The 15,876-nt window shown below is 40.3% G+C and overlaps 1 protein-coding gene and 1 pseudogene across 1 annotated transcript; one reads left to right on the top strand and one right to left on the bottom strand.

Annotated features, from left to right (window-relative positions):
- Positions 1–2,418: 2,418 nt before the first annotated feature.
- Positions 2,419–3,643, bottom strand: LOC137203512 (PRELI domain-containing protein 1, mitochondrial pseudogene; annotated as a pseudogene).
- A 5,032-nt stretch (positions 3,644–8,675) lies between these two features.
- On the top strand, positions 8,676–10,210 carry MC2R (melanocortin 2 receptor). The gene has a single exon (XM_067699836.1). It carries the CDS (start codon positions 8,770–8,772, stop codon positions 9,661–9,663), a length of 894 nt encoding a protein of 297 aa, XP_067555937.1. The 5' UTR covers positions 8,676–8,769; the 3' UTR covers positions 9,664–10,210.
- Positions 10,211–15,876: the final 5,666 nt, after the last annotated feature.

Raw genomic sequence — 15,876 nt, 5'->3', positions numbered from 1 at the left:
CAATCAAGTTGTCTTCTGTTATGTTAATGAGGTGACTTTTAGAAAGCTGGTAACCTAAGGATGGGGGCTAGTTGCCAGGGAACCCAACTCCACCCCTGAGGGGCTGGAGGTTGAGTCAATCACCAATGGCCAGTGATTCAATCAACTGTGCCTGTGTAATGAAGCCTCCCTAAAAACCCAAGAGGAGGGGGTTTGCAAAGTTTCTGGGAAAAATCTTTCCTGGGAACCCAGACCTCAGTTCCTCACTGGCTCTCTCTGAAGCCTAGGTTCTAAAACTCCATCAGCTGGAAAAGCCTGGAAGCCCTATAACAAAAACCACTTATCCACTCAACAGAAAAATAAGCCATGTTACCCTCCTTCCCAGCTGTTCTCCCAAAGAGCCATACAACAACCCCCAGGAGCACAGAGAACACGGGCACAGTGTTGCTGACTTGTCTCCAGAAAGGTTCAGGGGAGCCCCTCAAACTGCCCGCCATCTCCATGATGCCTGCAGCCCTTCTACTCAAGGCCTTGCGCCATCACTCTCCCTTCTCAACTAAAGGAGGGGATTGCGGGGCCTTGCTCTTCTCTGAATTTCTTTAATAATCTTTGAGAGAGAATTGGAAAAACAATCCTGACTTGGTCATATGTACAGGTTTAAGGTTTTTAAGTTATTTTATTTTCATTTCTACTAAAGCCAATAAAAATTCCTTATCCGATAAATATTTATAGAAGCACTAAGATTAAGTGATTTCTTTTAGCAGATACTCATCTCTGGAGCCAAACAGACCTTGATTTAAATTCCAACTCTGCCTCTTATAGCTTATGGAACTTCAAGCCAGTATCTTGGCCTTTCTGCCTCAATTCCTCAGATGCAAATTGGGGAAAATAAGACTACCTTATACTGTTGACAAGAGGATTAAAATAAGATGCCATGCACAGCACGTGGCATTGTACCGGTTGGCACATAACAGGAATTTAATAACAAATAATAAAGCCTTCTCCTTTCTCTTAGAGCCCTGCAAAAATATGAAAATTAGATTTTTTACATTTTCTGGTCAAAGACAATAATCAGTATAAAAATCTCATTTTACAGTTGCCCGTGCTCCCTTTGCTTTTGCAAACAACATCGGCCCAGTTATGCCGCATAACAGTTGTTGGAGCCACATTCATTTGCCCCGTGATGCCATTAACTCTGGTGACTTGTGTTCCTCAGTTTTGCTTTTTGTGGTCCTTATGTGATTATTGTTGCTCCCAATTCTCTTCTTTGTGCCCAAAACCTACCCCTCAAGCCAAATGAGTGAACAAAAGTTGTTGCTGGGTCAGATTCTGGTCGTCCTCCATTATGCCCCTTCCCCCTCAATGACTCCCAGGGCAACACCATAGACAGAGATGGAGACTTCTAGACCCTGGTTGCTGACGCTCAAGATCAAAGAGCTTGGTCTTCAGACAAGGAATTAATCCTGGAGGTGAAAAATAATGTAAGAAGGATTGAAATGTAAAAGATCACTCTACAAACCAAGACTTGGCCACCGTCAAGCTCCACACTGAGTGTGACCTCCTTGGGGGTGTGCACAAGAGCTAATCAGTTGACAAACTCACACTCATAGCAAGGCCAGAATCAGCAGGAAGCAAAAAGAAAAATTAAAAAAAACACAATCAAAACCAAAACACCTGCTGGTTTAAGAATACATTGATTCTCTCTTTATTGCAGGATAATAATTTTTGGTGTCATTTTCTAAAATGCTTTTTTGGCCATCATTTTAGCAATTGTTTTCACCAACTGAAAGCACTCTGGGGAGCACCACCCTCCCTGGCAGTGGCATTGAAGCCATGATTCAGCGCTCACTGAAGTCCAGACCTCCATGGTCTAAAAGGCATTTTCAGAGACAAGTGGGAAAAGTAAAGATGGTTGCTGTCTCAAGGAATGTAAGAGTTCCACTATTAATTTGGAAAAGAATCGCCCATTTGGTACTTTTTTCCCATAGAATCTGAAAAATGAAGTTATAATATTTTGTTAGGTGATAAAGAGCACAAACTGGATTGTTTTCATTTTCTACTAAAGATCTTATAAATAGTTAATGTTGTTTTGCTTTTAATGTTTACCAGACACATTCCTTTTTTTAAAGAAATAGCCAAAACTTTTAAAACACCCATTATATTCTCCTATTATGAAGAATAATTTAACTTTACCTCTTATATTGAATGTTAAACTGGGGTAGTTTCTTTTTTTTTTTTAATTTATTTTATTTAGTTTTATTTTTGGCTGCGTTGGGTCTTCCTTGCGGTGTGTGGGCTTCTCATTGCAGTGGCTTCTCTTATTGCGGAGCATGGCACGCAGGCTTCAGTAGTTGTGGTGCACGGGCTTAGTTCCTCCGTGGCATGTGGGATCTGCCTGGACCAGGGCTCAAACCCGTGTCCCCTGCGTTGGCAGGTGGATTCTTTTTTTTTTTTTTTTTTTGAATTCAACAAGTGTTTATTGAGAGCCTGTTATGTGCAAGATTTTGTTTCAGGTACTTGGGACACATCAGAAAATAAAACAAAGGTCCCTGCCCTCATGGAGCTTACAGTCTAGCGTTTATGACCACTTCACCTGGACGTGACCCTGCGCAAGTCACTGTACCTCTATCTTCAGCCACCTGATGCAGGAATAAGCAGGCCCAGCTCAGACATGGGTAACGGCCTGGTGTGCTGGAGAGGCCAAACAACACACCCACCCCCAGCCCACCACCCAGACAGTAGACAGGACTGGAAGCTGACTTTTAATAATAAAGTACAAGGAGGAAAGAGCACAGGGACTGGAGCAAGTGGTCTGCTGTGCTGCGGCCCTAGGGCCTGGGCTGGCTACACAAACTGCTGCTGCTGCTGCTGCTTCTTGGTGGTTGCCTTGCTGGCAAGGTCCTTGGCCTTCTCTGTAGCTGCCAGTGCCGTTTCCTTGGCCTTCTCCTTGGCTTCCTTGGCTGTTTCAACAAGGGTTTTGGGAGGGGCCTCACCTTGCAGCTTGGCCAAGATGTATTCAAAACCCTTCATAGTCTTGGTCACGTTGCTTTTGAACCGGGCGAGACCAAATTCCTGGACAGCTCTGGAGACGCCGAACAAGCTAGAGGAGACCCAGGCTTCCGGGCAGATTTCGGTCCAGCCGCTGTTATCAGAGTTCACACGGTAAACACATCGTTCCTCTACCACCATCAGCCGGGCATGGTTGATGTTCCAGGTGAAGGTGGTCATGGTCTGGTTCTGTGGGTCCACAATAGAATCCTCCAGGATGTACACTGAGTGAGCAACATTGGCAGGAAATAGTCGCTCAGCCCAGCGGGGCATCCTGTTCGTCTTGGTCAGGAGTCGCTGGGACAGGAGCTTCTGGTCAGGGGTCACCTCCCAGTGCACTATGTCTTCCGTCAAGACATGTTTGCTATAGGGATTCGGGTACCGCTGCCAGAAGGCAGCGAACACTTGGTCCCAGGAACTCTGGAGCATGCTCTGGCCCAGGAAATACTTCACCATTGTCCAGGCCGGGCGGGCTCAGTGCCCGCGCAACATCAGGGGTGCGGAGCCCGGGGGGCACACGGAGACCGGGCTGGAGCTCGACGCTCGGCCGCCAAGCTAGCAGCTCAGTCACTCCAGCGCTGCACCCAAACAGGCGCCACCGCCGCCATGAAGATTTGTCTGCAGGTGGATTCTTAACCACTGTGCCACCAGGGAAGCCCTGGGGTAGTTTCTTAATAGTATTTGAGCATCCATAGTAGTCTATGTCTCCACCAAATTAGAAAACAAATTTATAAACAGTATTACCAAATCAAATATATTTTTACCCTAAAATATGGAAATGAAATCTGTGAGTTCTCCCTTTGAAACAGAAGTGAAACACATATTGCACCATCAACTATGGGAATAGTACATCAACATCTTTGCCTTTTCCATAAGCTGTAGGGTCAGGCAGTGACCCAGAAAGGCAAGCAGTGGAAAGAAAGGACCTAAACATCCTGTCAATTCATGGAACCCACCACCACCTCCAAGTTGAGGAAGGGTGACCGTGTGCTTTCCTGTTCTGAATATTTACTTCTTTACTTGTTCTAACCCACTTTACATGCAATTGGAGTCAGGAGAAAGATAAGGAGCGAAAGGGGAGAAGCACAGGATAATCTTTATCTCTAGGCTCAAAATTCCACTAAATATGTTTTCACAGAGCAGTTAAGATGAGGGTCCAACTATATAATAATAAAACGATCAATACAAGAAGAGGATATTACACTCATTAACATATATGCACTCAATATAGAAGCACTTAAATACATAAAATACTAACAGACAAAGGGAGGAACTGATGGGAATACAATAATAGTAGGAGACTTTAACACCCCACTGACATCAATGGACAGATCTTCCAGTCAGAAAATCAGTAAGGCAACAGAGATCCTAAAGGATACAACAGAACAGTTAGACTTAATTGACATCTTCAGGACACTACATCCAAAAAATAAAAACAAAAACAAAAAACAACCATAATACACATTCTTTTCAAGTCCACATGGAACATTCTCTAGGATAGATGACATACTAGGACACAAAAAAGCCTCAACAAATTTAAGAGGCTAGAAATTGTTTCAAGCGTCTTTTCTGACCACACCAGCATGAAACAAGAAATCAACCACAGAAAGAGAAATGAGGAAAAAAAATTACATGGAGACTAAACAACATGCTACCAAAAAACCAATGGGTCAATGATGAAATCAAAGAGGAAATAAAGAAATACCTTGAGACAAATGATAATGGAAACACAACCATACCAAATCTATGGGATGCAGCAAAAGCCGTCCTAAGAGGGAAGCTCATAGCAATACAGGCCTTCCTCAAAAAACAATAAAAATCTAAAATAAACAACTTAAATGACCACCTAAAAGAATTAGAAAAAGAAGAACAAACAAAACCCAAAGTCAGCAGAAGAAATGAAATAATAAATATTGGAGAGGAAATAAATAAGAGATCAAAACAACAGAAAAGATCAATAAAACCAAGAGGTGGTTTTTTGAAAAGATAAACAAAATTGACAAGCCTCTGGCCAGGCTCACCAAGAAGAAAATAGTGGACCCAAATAAACAAGATAACAAATGAAAGAGGAGAAATAACAACAAATATGGCAGAAATACAAAAAAAACAAAAAAGAATACTGTGAAGAGTTATATGCCAACAAATTGGACAACCTAGAAGAAATGGACAAGTTTCTAGAAACATACAGCCCACCAAAACTGAATCAAGAAATAGATAATTTGAACAGACCAATAACTAGAAGTGAAATAAAATCTGTAATTAAAAAAAAAAAACTCCCTGTAGGGCTTCCCTGGTGGCACAGTGGTTGAGAGTCCGCCTGCTGATGCAGGGGACACAGGTTCGTGCCCCGGTCCGGGAAGATCCCACATGCTGTGGAGCGGCTGGGCCTGTGAGCCATGGCCGCTGAGCCTGCGTGTCCGGAGCCTGTGCTCCGCAGTGGGGGAGGCCACAACAGTGAGAGGCCCGCATAACGCAAAAAAAGAAACCTCCATGTAAACAAAAGTCCAGAACCAGATGGCTTCACTGGGGAAGCCTACCAAACAAACAAAGAAGAACTTATACTGATCCTTGTCAAACTCTTCCAAAAGACTGAAGAGGAGGGCACCCTCCCAAAGTCATTCTATGAAGCCACCATCACCCTGATACCAAAACCAGACAAAGAGACTACCAAAAAAGAAAATTACAAGCCAATACCTTTGATGAATACAGACACAAAAATCTTCAACAAAATATTAGCAAACTGAATCCAACAACACATAAAAAGGATCATACACCACAATCAAGCTGGATTCATCCCAAGGGTCACAAGGATGGCTCAACACACACAAATCAATTAATGTGATACACCACATCAACAAAAGACAAAAACCACATGATCATCTCAATAGATGCAGAAAAGGCATTTGATAAAATTCATCATCCATTCATGAGAAAAACTCTTGCCAAAGTGGGTGCAGAGGGTACATACCTCAACATAATAAAAGCTATTTATGACAAACCCACAGCCAACATAATACTCAATGGTGAAAAGCTGAAAGCCTTCCCACCAAATTATGGAACAAGACAAAGATGCTCTCTCTCAGCACTCCTATTCAACATAGTATTGGAAATCCTAGCCACAACAATTAGACAAGAAAAAGAAATTAAAAATATCCAAATTGGAAGGGAAGAGGTAAAATTGTCATTATATGCAGATGACAGGACACTCTGTAAAGAAAACCTAAATACTCCACACAAAAACTATTAGAACTGATAAGTGAATTCAGAAAGGTAGCAGGATACAAGATTAACAAACAGAAATCTGTTGCATTTCTTTACACTAACAATGAAATATCAGAAAGAGAAACTTTTAAAAAATCCCTTTTAAATATGTGTCCAAAATAAAATAAAATAAAATAAAATACCTAGGACTAAACCTGACCAAGGAGGTGAAAGACTTACAAGCTGAGAACTATAAAACATTGATAAAGGAAACTAAAGATGACTCAAAGAAATAGAAAGATATCCCATGCTCCTGAATTGGAAGAATTAGTATTGTTAAAATGGTCATACTACCCAAAGCAATGTACAGATTTAATGCAATCCCTATCAAATTACCCATGACATTTTTCACTGAACTAGAGAAATATTCCTAAAATTTATATGGAACCCCAAAAGACCCAGAATTGCCAAAGCAATCCTGAGGAAAAAGAACAAAGCTTACAGCATAACACTCCCAGACTTCAGACAATGCTATAAAGCTACAGTAATAAAAAATGTGGTATTGGCACAAAAACAGATATATGAATCCATGGAACAGAATAGAGAGCCTAGAAATAAACTCACACACCTACAGTCAATTAATCTTTGACAAAGGAGAAAACAGTGGAGAAAAGACAGTTTATTTAGCAAGTGGTGTTGGAAAAGCTGGACAGATGCATGTAAATCAATGAAGTTAGAACACACCTTCACACCATACACTAAAATAAACTCAAAAAGGCTTAAAGACTTAAATATAAGACATGACACCATAAAACTCCTAGAAGAGAACATAGGCAAAACATTGTCTGACAAAAATTGTAGCAATGCTTTCTTAGATCAGTCTCCTAAGGCAAAAGAAATAAAAGCAAAAATAAACAAATGGGACCTAATTAAACTTACAAGCTTTTGCACAGCAAAGGAAACCATAAACGAAATGAAAAGACAACCTAGAGAATGGGAGAAAATACTTGCAAACAATATGACCAACAAGGGCTTAATTTCAAAAACATACGAACAGGGCTTCCCTGGTGGCGCAGTGGTTAAGAATCCACCTGCCAATGAAGGAGACACAGGTTTAAGCCCTGGTCTGGGAAGATCCCACATGCCGCGGAGCACCTAAGCCCGTGCACCACAACTACTGAAGCCCTCGCGCCCTAGAGCCCGTGCTCTGTAACGAGAGAAGCCACTGCAATGAGAAGCCTGCGCACCACAGCGAAGAGTAGCCCCTGCTCGCCACAACTAGAGAAAGCCCATGTGCAGCAACGAAGACCTAATGCAGCCAAAAAAAAAAAACCGAACAGTTCATACAACTAAATAGCAAAAAAAACCCCAAACAACTGAATCAAAAAATAGGCAGAAGGCCTAAATAGATATTTCTCCGAAGGAGACATACAGATGGCTGACACGCACATGAAAAAGTGTTCATCGTCACTAATTATTAGAGAAATGCAAACCAAAGTACAATGAGGTGTCACCTCACACCAGTCAGAATGGCCATCATTAAAAAGTCTACAAATAATAAATGCTGGAGAGGGTGTGGAGGAAAGGGAACCCTCCTACACTGTTGGTGGGAATTGGTGCAGCCACTATGGAGAACAGTATGGAGGTTCCTTAAAAAACTAAAAATAGAGTTGCCATATGATCCAGCAGTCCCACTCCTGCACATATATCTGGAAAAGATGAAAGCTCTCATTCAAAAAGATACATGCACCCCAATATTCATAGCAGCACTATTTATAATAGCCAAGACATGGAAGCAACCTAGGTGTCCATCAACAGATGAATGGATAAAAAAGATGTGGTATATATATACAATGGAATATTACTCAGCCATAAAAAAGAATGAAATAATGTCATTTGCGGCAATGTGGATGGAACTAGAGATTATCATACAAAGTGAAGTAAGTCAGACAGAGGAAGACAAATATGATATCATTTATATGTGGAATCTAAAAACATGATATAAATGAACTTACAAAACAGAAACAGGCTCACAGACATAGAAAAGAAACTTACGGTGACCAAGGGGGAAAGTGGGGAGGAATAAAAGGAGTTTGGGATTAACAGGTATACATTACTATATAGAAAATAAACAAAAGAGTATGAAAAATAATATATATATACACACATATATATAACTGAATCATTTTGCTGTACACCTGAAACTAACAAAACATTGTAAATCAACTATACTTCAATTAAAAATAAAAATATATTTAGGAAAGATTTTTAAAAAGATGAGGGTCCAGTAAATTGTTTTATTTAAATATTCCACCATTATATTTTGCAGAGGCAATAGAGCTTCCTCAAAGCTAACATGGCTTGTTTTTATTTTGTGATCTATTTTACAACTGATATTCCTACATACACTTTTTTAGGTGACTGTGTGGTTTTCACCTCAGGTCTTCAGCAAGAACTACAGAGAAGAAAAGATTCTGAAGAATCAATCAAATTTTCTGTCAAGTCCCAGTAACATCCCTGTCTTAACCACGTGCAGGAGAGATGAAACACATTATCAACCTGTATGAAAGCTTCAACAGTACAGCAAGAAATAATTCAGACTGTCCTCCTGTGGTTTTGCCAGAAGAGATATTTTTCACGATATCCATTGTTGGGGTTTTGGAGAATCTGATGGTCCTTCTGACTGTGATCAAGAATAAGAATCTTCAGTCACCCATGTACTTTTTCATCTGCAGCTTGGCTATTTCCGATATGCTGGGCAGCCTGTACAAGATCTTGGAAAACATCCTGATCATGTTCAGAAACATGGGTTACCTCGAGCCTCAAGGCAGTTTTGAAACCACAGCAGACGACGTGGTGGACTCCCTGTTCATCCTCTCCCTCCTTGGCTCAATTTGCAGCCTGTCTGTGATCGCCGCTGACCGCTACATCACAATCTTCCACGCTCTGAGGTACCACCGCATCGTGACCCCGCGCCGTGCCCTTGTCGTCCTGATGGTCATCTGGACGTGCTGCATGGGCTGCGGCATCACCATCGTGACCTTTTCCCATCATGTCCCCACGGTGATCGCCTTCACAGCGTTGTTCCCGCTGATGCTGGCCTTCATCCTGTGCCTCTACCTGCACATGTTCCTGCTGGCACGCTCCCACGCCAGGAGGACCTCCACGCTTCCCAGAGCCAACATGAGAGGGGCTGTCACACTGACTGTTCTGCTTGGGGTCTTCATTTTCTGTTGGGCGCCCTTTGTCCTTCATGTCCTCTTGATGACATTTTGCCCAGCTGACCCCTACTGTGCCTGCTACATGTCCCTCTTCCAGGTGAACGGTGTGTTGATTATGTGTAACGCCGTCATTGACCCCTTCATATATGCTTTCCGGAGCCCAGAGCTCAGGGACGCATTCAAAAAGATGACCTTCTGCAACAGGTACCAGTAGAATTATTGGTCCCTGATTTTAGGAGCCATGGGGAAATACTGTCAAGGGACAGAGTAACGTGACATACCAACAATACTAATGCTCCAACTGTTCTTTCCTTCCCTAAAGCACACGAGGAGAATCTCACTGACTTGTGTTGTAATAGCTCAGTTCCTTGTGCACAGCCTTGCTGTAGGTACAACTTCTATAGCTAGAGAGACAAAATATTTACTAAAAAGAAGGACAAGATACAAAGCACATACAGCAATACACATATGAGAACTCTGGGCTGAGGAAGAAGTTGTTCTTCTATAGATATCTAGCTAGCCTATCACTGGGGTGGCCTTTCCAAAGTACTAGGACAAGTACTCAGTGTATAAACTACAGGGCCTTTGTAAGCCAAGGTGCCATTAAGTTGCTGTAGCTGAATTTGCCTGTCCCAGACTGCCACACAGAATCCCTGCTCGCCTGCTTTCCCTTCTGCCTGCCTGCTTTCTTGTATGCCATCTCAGATCTTTCTGGAGGCAGGCAGGATGCACATTATAAACGTCAAATAACCAGTGTTGAGTTTCCAATAATAAAGAAACCTTCTCCGTTAGTCTTCTTTGCTAACTCAGTATCCCACTGGCCTTAAAGTATTTTCCTGGTTAAAACTCCTCAAGCTTTAGGAGAATAAATTTCAAAGGAGGAAGTAAAAATTTAATCCATTTGGTTCCTATGTAGGAATAAATAAAGGTCAGAGGAAAATTGTGAAGTTTGTAGAAGATATAATCAATCCTTGTGTATCTGTCCAAACACAGAAGTAAATGAAAAGACGTCCCAACCCCCAATATGCATTTTGTGGACTAAGTCAAGAGTGTGTGTGTTCACCATGTTTTTGGACTATGGTGGAAACCAAGACCAAAACATACTTCAAGACAGTGCTATTATTGAGACCCAAGCCAGAGAGTGATGAAAAACACTTAAACTCATTCCACAGATGAGTCTGAGAGGCAGATAACATCACTGGAGAACTTCATCCTACCATCATCCACAGGAAAGATGCCAGATATCGAAAAGCAACATCCCAAGTAGGGTAAAGGAAGCATAAATTGCAAGTTCATATGTTTTTAATAGCTAAAGATAAAGCTTAAAGAGGAAGCAAATTCTGATCCTAAGTCCTTGCTGAGATGGAAGAGAGAAAGAGGCCAGGTCTGCAGGTGCATGGAGCTGAAATGCTCAGGATCCACAGTGAGGGACGGCGTCTCGGGATGAGGCAGTTCTTGGCCCTCGGAGTTTTCCCTGAGCTGCTGAAAGGAGTAGCAAGCCACAAGCAGGACTGCTGGCTGGGTGATGGGTTGGATATTAGGTGTGGGGAGGGACAGGGGCTTAAGAAGCAGAAGAGAAAGCACAGAGTTAAAGGGAAGGCAGCTGTGGGCAGGTGTCCAGAAAGCCTGTGACACAGCTTGAAGGTGAAACCCACAGTGTGTCTTCTGGTCCTCCATTCTCTAGAAATCCTTCTTTGGTCCTTCCCTCTCACCAAATGAATGATGATACCCTTTTTCTCCTCTTATTTCTCTGGCAGAACCTTCAGGACAAAGGCAAAAAGAAGCAAAGATTGAGGGATTCCTTACGCTTTTCTTCACTTTAATAGAAATGCTTTTAAAAATTTCACCAATAAGTTTACTTTTTGAAAATTACCTTTCATCAAGTTAATAATGTTCTTTTTCTGCCTAGTTTCTTAACAGTAATTTTTAATCACTAATCAATGTTGAATTTTATTTAATGCTTTTTCAGCATCTATCAGATGATCAGTTTTTCCTCCTTTAATTTCTTAAGGTGGTATATCACAATAGATTTTTAACAGTTGGGCTATCTTTGCAAACTTCAAATGAAGATTGATATGTAGTATACCAACCATGGTCATATTTACAAAGCTAAAATATACTGTTTGACAAACAACTTATTGTGAATTATACTTTTACATATTTGAAATTACCTATAAAGATATAATTTAATTTATATTTCATGAATGACCTCTAGTGAATTTTATGAAAAATGAGAACAGTACCAAAAAATACAGATTCAAGATATGTGGTTTTGAGGGAATTCCCTGGCTGTCTAGTGGTTAGCGCTCAGGGCTTTCCCTGCCAGGGCCTAGGTTCGATCCCCGGTCTGGGAAGTAAGATCCTGCAAGCTGTGCACTGCGGCCAAAAAAATAAACAGATATGTGGGTTCCATAAATATTCCCTTTAAAATAAAGGAGAAGAAATTATACATGGAATATTTAGTTGGCTACTCCTTTACGTATATTTAGTGATTTTTAAAATCTATTTTGTGCAGATCCCTATTTGCTACACATGCAACAGTTTGTAGCTAGAAATTCTCACACTCAGGTGACAACCTCCCATTGACATTACAATATGATCATTGAAGAAACAGCAAACAACTGTTATTTATTTTGCCAACATGTGTTGTATATTTAAGATCTATTATTTGCAAAGTATTGCTGAAAAAAGAATCCAGTTAACTCCTCTTTGCAAATCTACATATATGTTTCTTTTTTAAAAAATTTTATTTTTATGTATTTTTGGCTGTGTTGGGTCTTTGTTGCTGCACGTGGGCTTTCTCTAGTTGCAGCGAGTGGGGGCTACTCTTCTTTGCAGTGCGTGGGCTTCTCATTGTGGTGGCTTCTCTTGTTGCGGAGCACGGGCTCCGGGCGCGCGGAGTAGTTGCGGCTTGCTGGCTCTAGAGCGCAGGCTCGGTAGCCGTGGCTCGCGGGCTTAGTTGCTCCGCGGAATGTGGGATCTTTCCGGACCAGGGCTCGAACCCCTGTCCTCTGCGTTGGCAGGTGGATTCTTAACCACTGCGCCACCAGGGAAGCCCTACATACATGTTTCTTTATCCACATAAGTGTAGTCTGTATTACAATTAAAATTTTTGATAGTATGTTAAGAGCCCCTAAATACCTATATACCCTCGTGCAGAGAAAGCACATCTTTTGTCACATCCCCTAATGTCTCAGGTCAGACTTCGACCATGTTCCTCAGAACTCTGAAAATAAGGAGGGCAGAGGGCAGGAGGACCCACAAAAGATTAAGAATACCCTTCAGAACAGTGAGTGTCCCTTGTTTCCATTAGGATATTAATAAATGTACCTAATTTAATTTTTTTAAGAAAGTTTTATGTCAGTAGAAGCTGTACTATATCTGAGATAACAAATCCCATGAGCTTAAAATCTGTTAAAAGTCTTCATTTTATCTGTCCCTACTTAATCCTTTTCAATTTTCTACAGGTTCTAGCAGTCTGGGGTTTGTTGAACAAGACTGTGATGTCATACAGACTTTAAGCAGGACCCCTTACAGCCCTTGCTGAAGAGCGCTGAAACTTTTCTCCTGCTCCCTTTCTCCTGATTCTTTGATGATATCCAACCCAAGAGTGTTGGACACATTGAAAATTGTCCCAATACCAATAAAGCTAAAATGTTGATCAAGTAAATTCATAGAATATGTCTAAAAGTGGCAAGAACTTCCTTTTACAGATAGAAAAGCACAGTCATGAGAGGTAAGAGAACGATTCAAAATTCACATCATTGAGTTCAAATCCCAGCTCCATGTGTACTATTTGTTTTTGTTTGTTTGTTTGTTTTTTTCGGTACGCGGGCCTCTCACTGTTGTGGCCTCTCCCGTTGCGGAGCACAGGCTCCGGACGTGCAGGCTCAGCGGCCATGGCTCACGGGCCCAGCCGCTCCGTGGCATGTGGGATCTTCCCAGACCAGGGCACGAACCCGTGTCCCCTGCATCAGCAGGCGGACTCTCAACCACTGCACCACCAGGGAAGCCCTACTTAGATCTTTAATTTCCCTCAGCAATATTTTATAGTTTTAAGTGTACAAAACCTATACTTTTTTGTTAGATTTATTCCTAGGCATTTTATTATTTTTTTTCTTAAGATCATTTTTGAATTGTTCAGTACTAGCACACAGAAATATAATTGTTTTTTGTACATTGATCATGTATTATGTAACTTCGCTGAACTCATAGTTTTTTGATGGAGTTTTTAGAATTTTCTATATATAGTTATCTGCAAGTAAGACAGTTTCACTTATTCTTTTCCAATCTGAACGCCTTTTATTTCTTTTTCTTGCATGATTACACTGGCTAGAACCTAAGTAGCAAGAGTGAACATCAGTGCCTTATTCTCAATATTCTTTCAACAAGCATAATGTTAGCTGTAGGTTTTTGTAGATGCCTTTTTGATCACAGTGAAGTTTCCCTTCTATCCCAAGTTTGTTGAGAGTTTTATCATGAAGGGATGTTGGATTTAAAATACTTTATCGAAATGTTCACGCTGTTTTCTCCTTTATTCTATTAATAGTGTTATATTGATTTTCAGATATTAAACCTTCCTTGCATTACTGGAATAAATCCTACTTAATCATGGTGTATAATCCTTTTTATATGCTGCTAGATTCTGTCTACTAGTATTTTGTTGAGGATTTTAATCTCTATATTCATAAGAGATATTGGTCTGTAGTTTTCTTTTCTTGTGATGTCTTTTCCTGGCTTTGGGTGGTATCAGGGAAATACTGGCCTCAAAGAATGAGCTGGGAAGTATTCCCTCCTCCTCTGTGTTCTTTTTATAAAAAATATTTATTTATTTGGCTGCACCAGATCTTCGTTGCAGCATGTGGGATCTAGTTCCCTGACCAGGTATCGAACCCAGGCCCCCTGCATTGTGAGCTCAGAGTTTTAATCACTGGACCACCAGGGTAGTCCCTCCTTTGTGTTCTGTAAGAGTTTGTGAAGGACTGGCATTATTTCTTCTTTATATATTTGATAGAAATCACCAGTGAAGTCATCTGGGCCTGAGTTTTTCTTTGTGGAAGATTTTTAAGTATTAATTCAATTTCTTTACTATTCAGATTCTCTAATTCTTCTTGAGTGTTTCAGTATTTGGGGTCCTTTTGTCTTTGTAGGAATTGGTCCATTTCATTTGTCTGATTTGTTGACATAAAATTGTTCATATTATTCCCTTATAATCCATTTATATATTGTAAATTTGATAGTAAATTCCTTTCATTCCTCATTTTGGTAACTTGTCTTTTTTTCTTGGTCAAGTGCGTCAATTTTGTTGATGTTTATAAAGGATTTATTTCACTGATATTCTCTATTGTTTCTCTGTTTTCTATTTCATTTATTTTCCCCTCTAATCTTTATTTCCATCCTTCTTACTTTGCGTTTAGTTCTCCCACCCCCTCATTATTTAAGTGGAATCTTAGGTTATTGACTTGAGATCTTTGTTTTCCTTCCCAATATAGGTGTTTACAGCCAAAAATATTCCTCTAAGCAATGCTTTGGCTTCATCCCATACATCCTGATGTGTTCTGATTTTCATTCAGTGCAAAATATTTTCCGATCTTCCTTGTGATTTCTTCTTTGACCTACAAGTTATTAAAATCTTTTTTGGTTTAATTTCCAAATATTTGTGGATTTCCCAAATTTTCTTCTGCTGTTGACTTCTAATTAAATTCTACTGTGGTAGTAAAAATACTTTGTATGGTTTTAATCCTTTTAATTGTATTGATATTAGTTCTATGGTCTATTCTGGAGAATATTTCATGTACACCTAAGAAGAATGTACATTTTGCTGTTGTTGGGCGAAGTGTTCTATAGATGACATTTAGTTTAAGTTGGTTGATAGGGTTGTTCCAAGTCTTCTGTATCCTTGCTGGATCAGGGTTATCTTTTAAAAACAGAATAAATGACCTCATTCATATAATCCTCTTGTGGCTTTCTACTGACTTTAGAATAACAGATTTCTCCCACTCCTACCTATCTCTATGCATTCATCATGTACCACTCTCCACTTTGCTCAATTAACTCAATTAGCAAGCTAAAGCTATCCTTGTATTCTGTTATCGATAAGATCCATTATAAAGATACAATTAAAATGGTGTGGTACTGGTACAAGGAAAAACAAACTGATCAGTGAAACAGAATAGAGTCCAGAAACAAATTCACACATATATGATCACCTTTTACATGACAAAGGTGGAAAACTGGTATCGTAAGAGAAGGATGGTTTTTCTCAATAAATAATGCTGGGACAACTGGAAATCCATAAGAGAAAACTTCTACCTTAAATCCTATTAACAAAAATAAATTCAGTAAGATTTCTGATTTAAAAGTGAAAGGTAAAACAAAAAAGATTTTAGAAGAAAACACAGAAGAACATCTTCATGATCTTGGTTGG

The sequence above is a fragment of the Pseudorca crassidens genome, chromosome 12 (genome assembly GCF_039906515.1).
Source record: "Pseudorca crassidens isolate mPseCra1 chromosome 12, mPseCra1.hap1, whole genome shotgun sequence".
In the NCBI taxonomy this organism is placed as follows: domain Eukaryota; kingdom Metazoa; phylum Chordata; class Mammalia; order Artiodactyla; family Delphinidae; genus Pseudorca; species Pseudorca crassidens.
Note: the sequence above shows the minus strand (reverse complement) of the source record. Positions and strands in the feature narration are given on the sequence as shown.

Excerpts from the sequence above, each read along its gene's own strand:
- MC2R (XM_067699836.1), top strand. The coding sequence starts at position 8,770 with ATGAAACACATTATCAACCTGTATGAAAGCTTCAACAGTACAGCAAGA.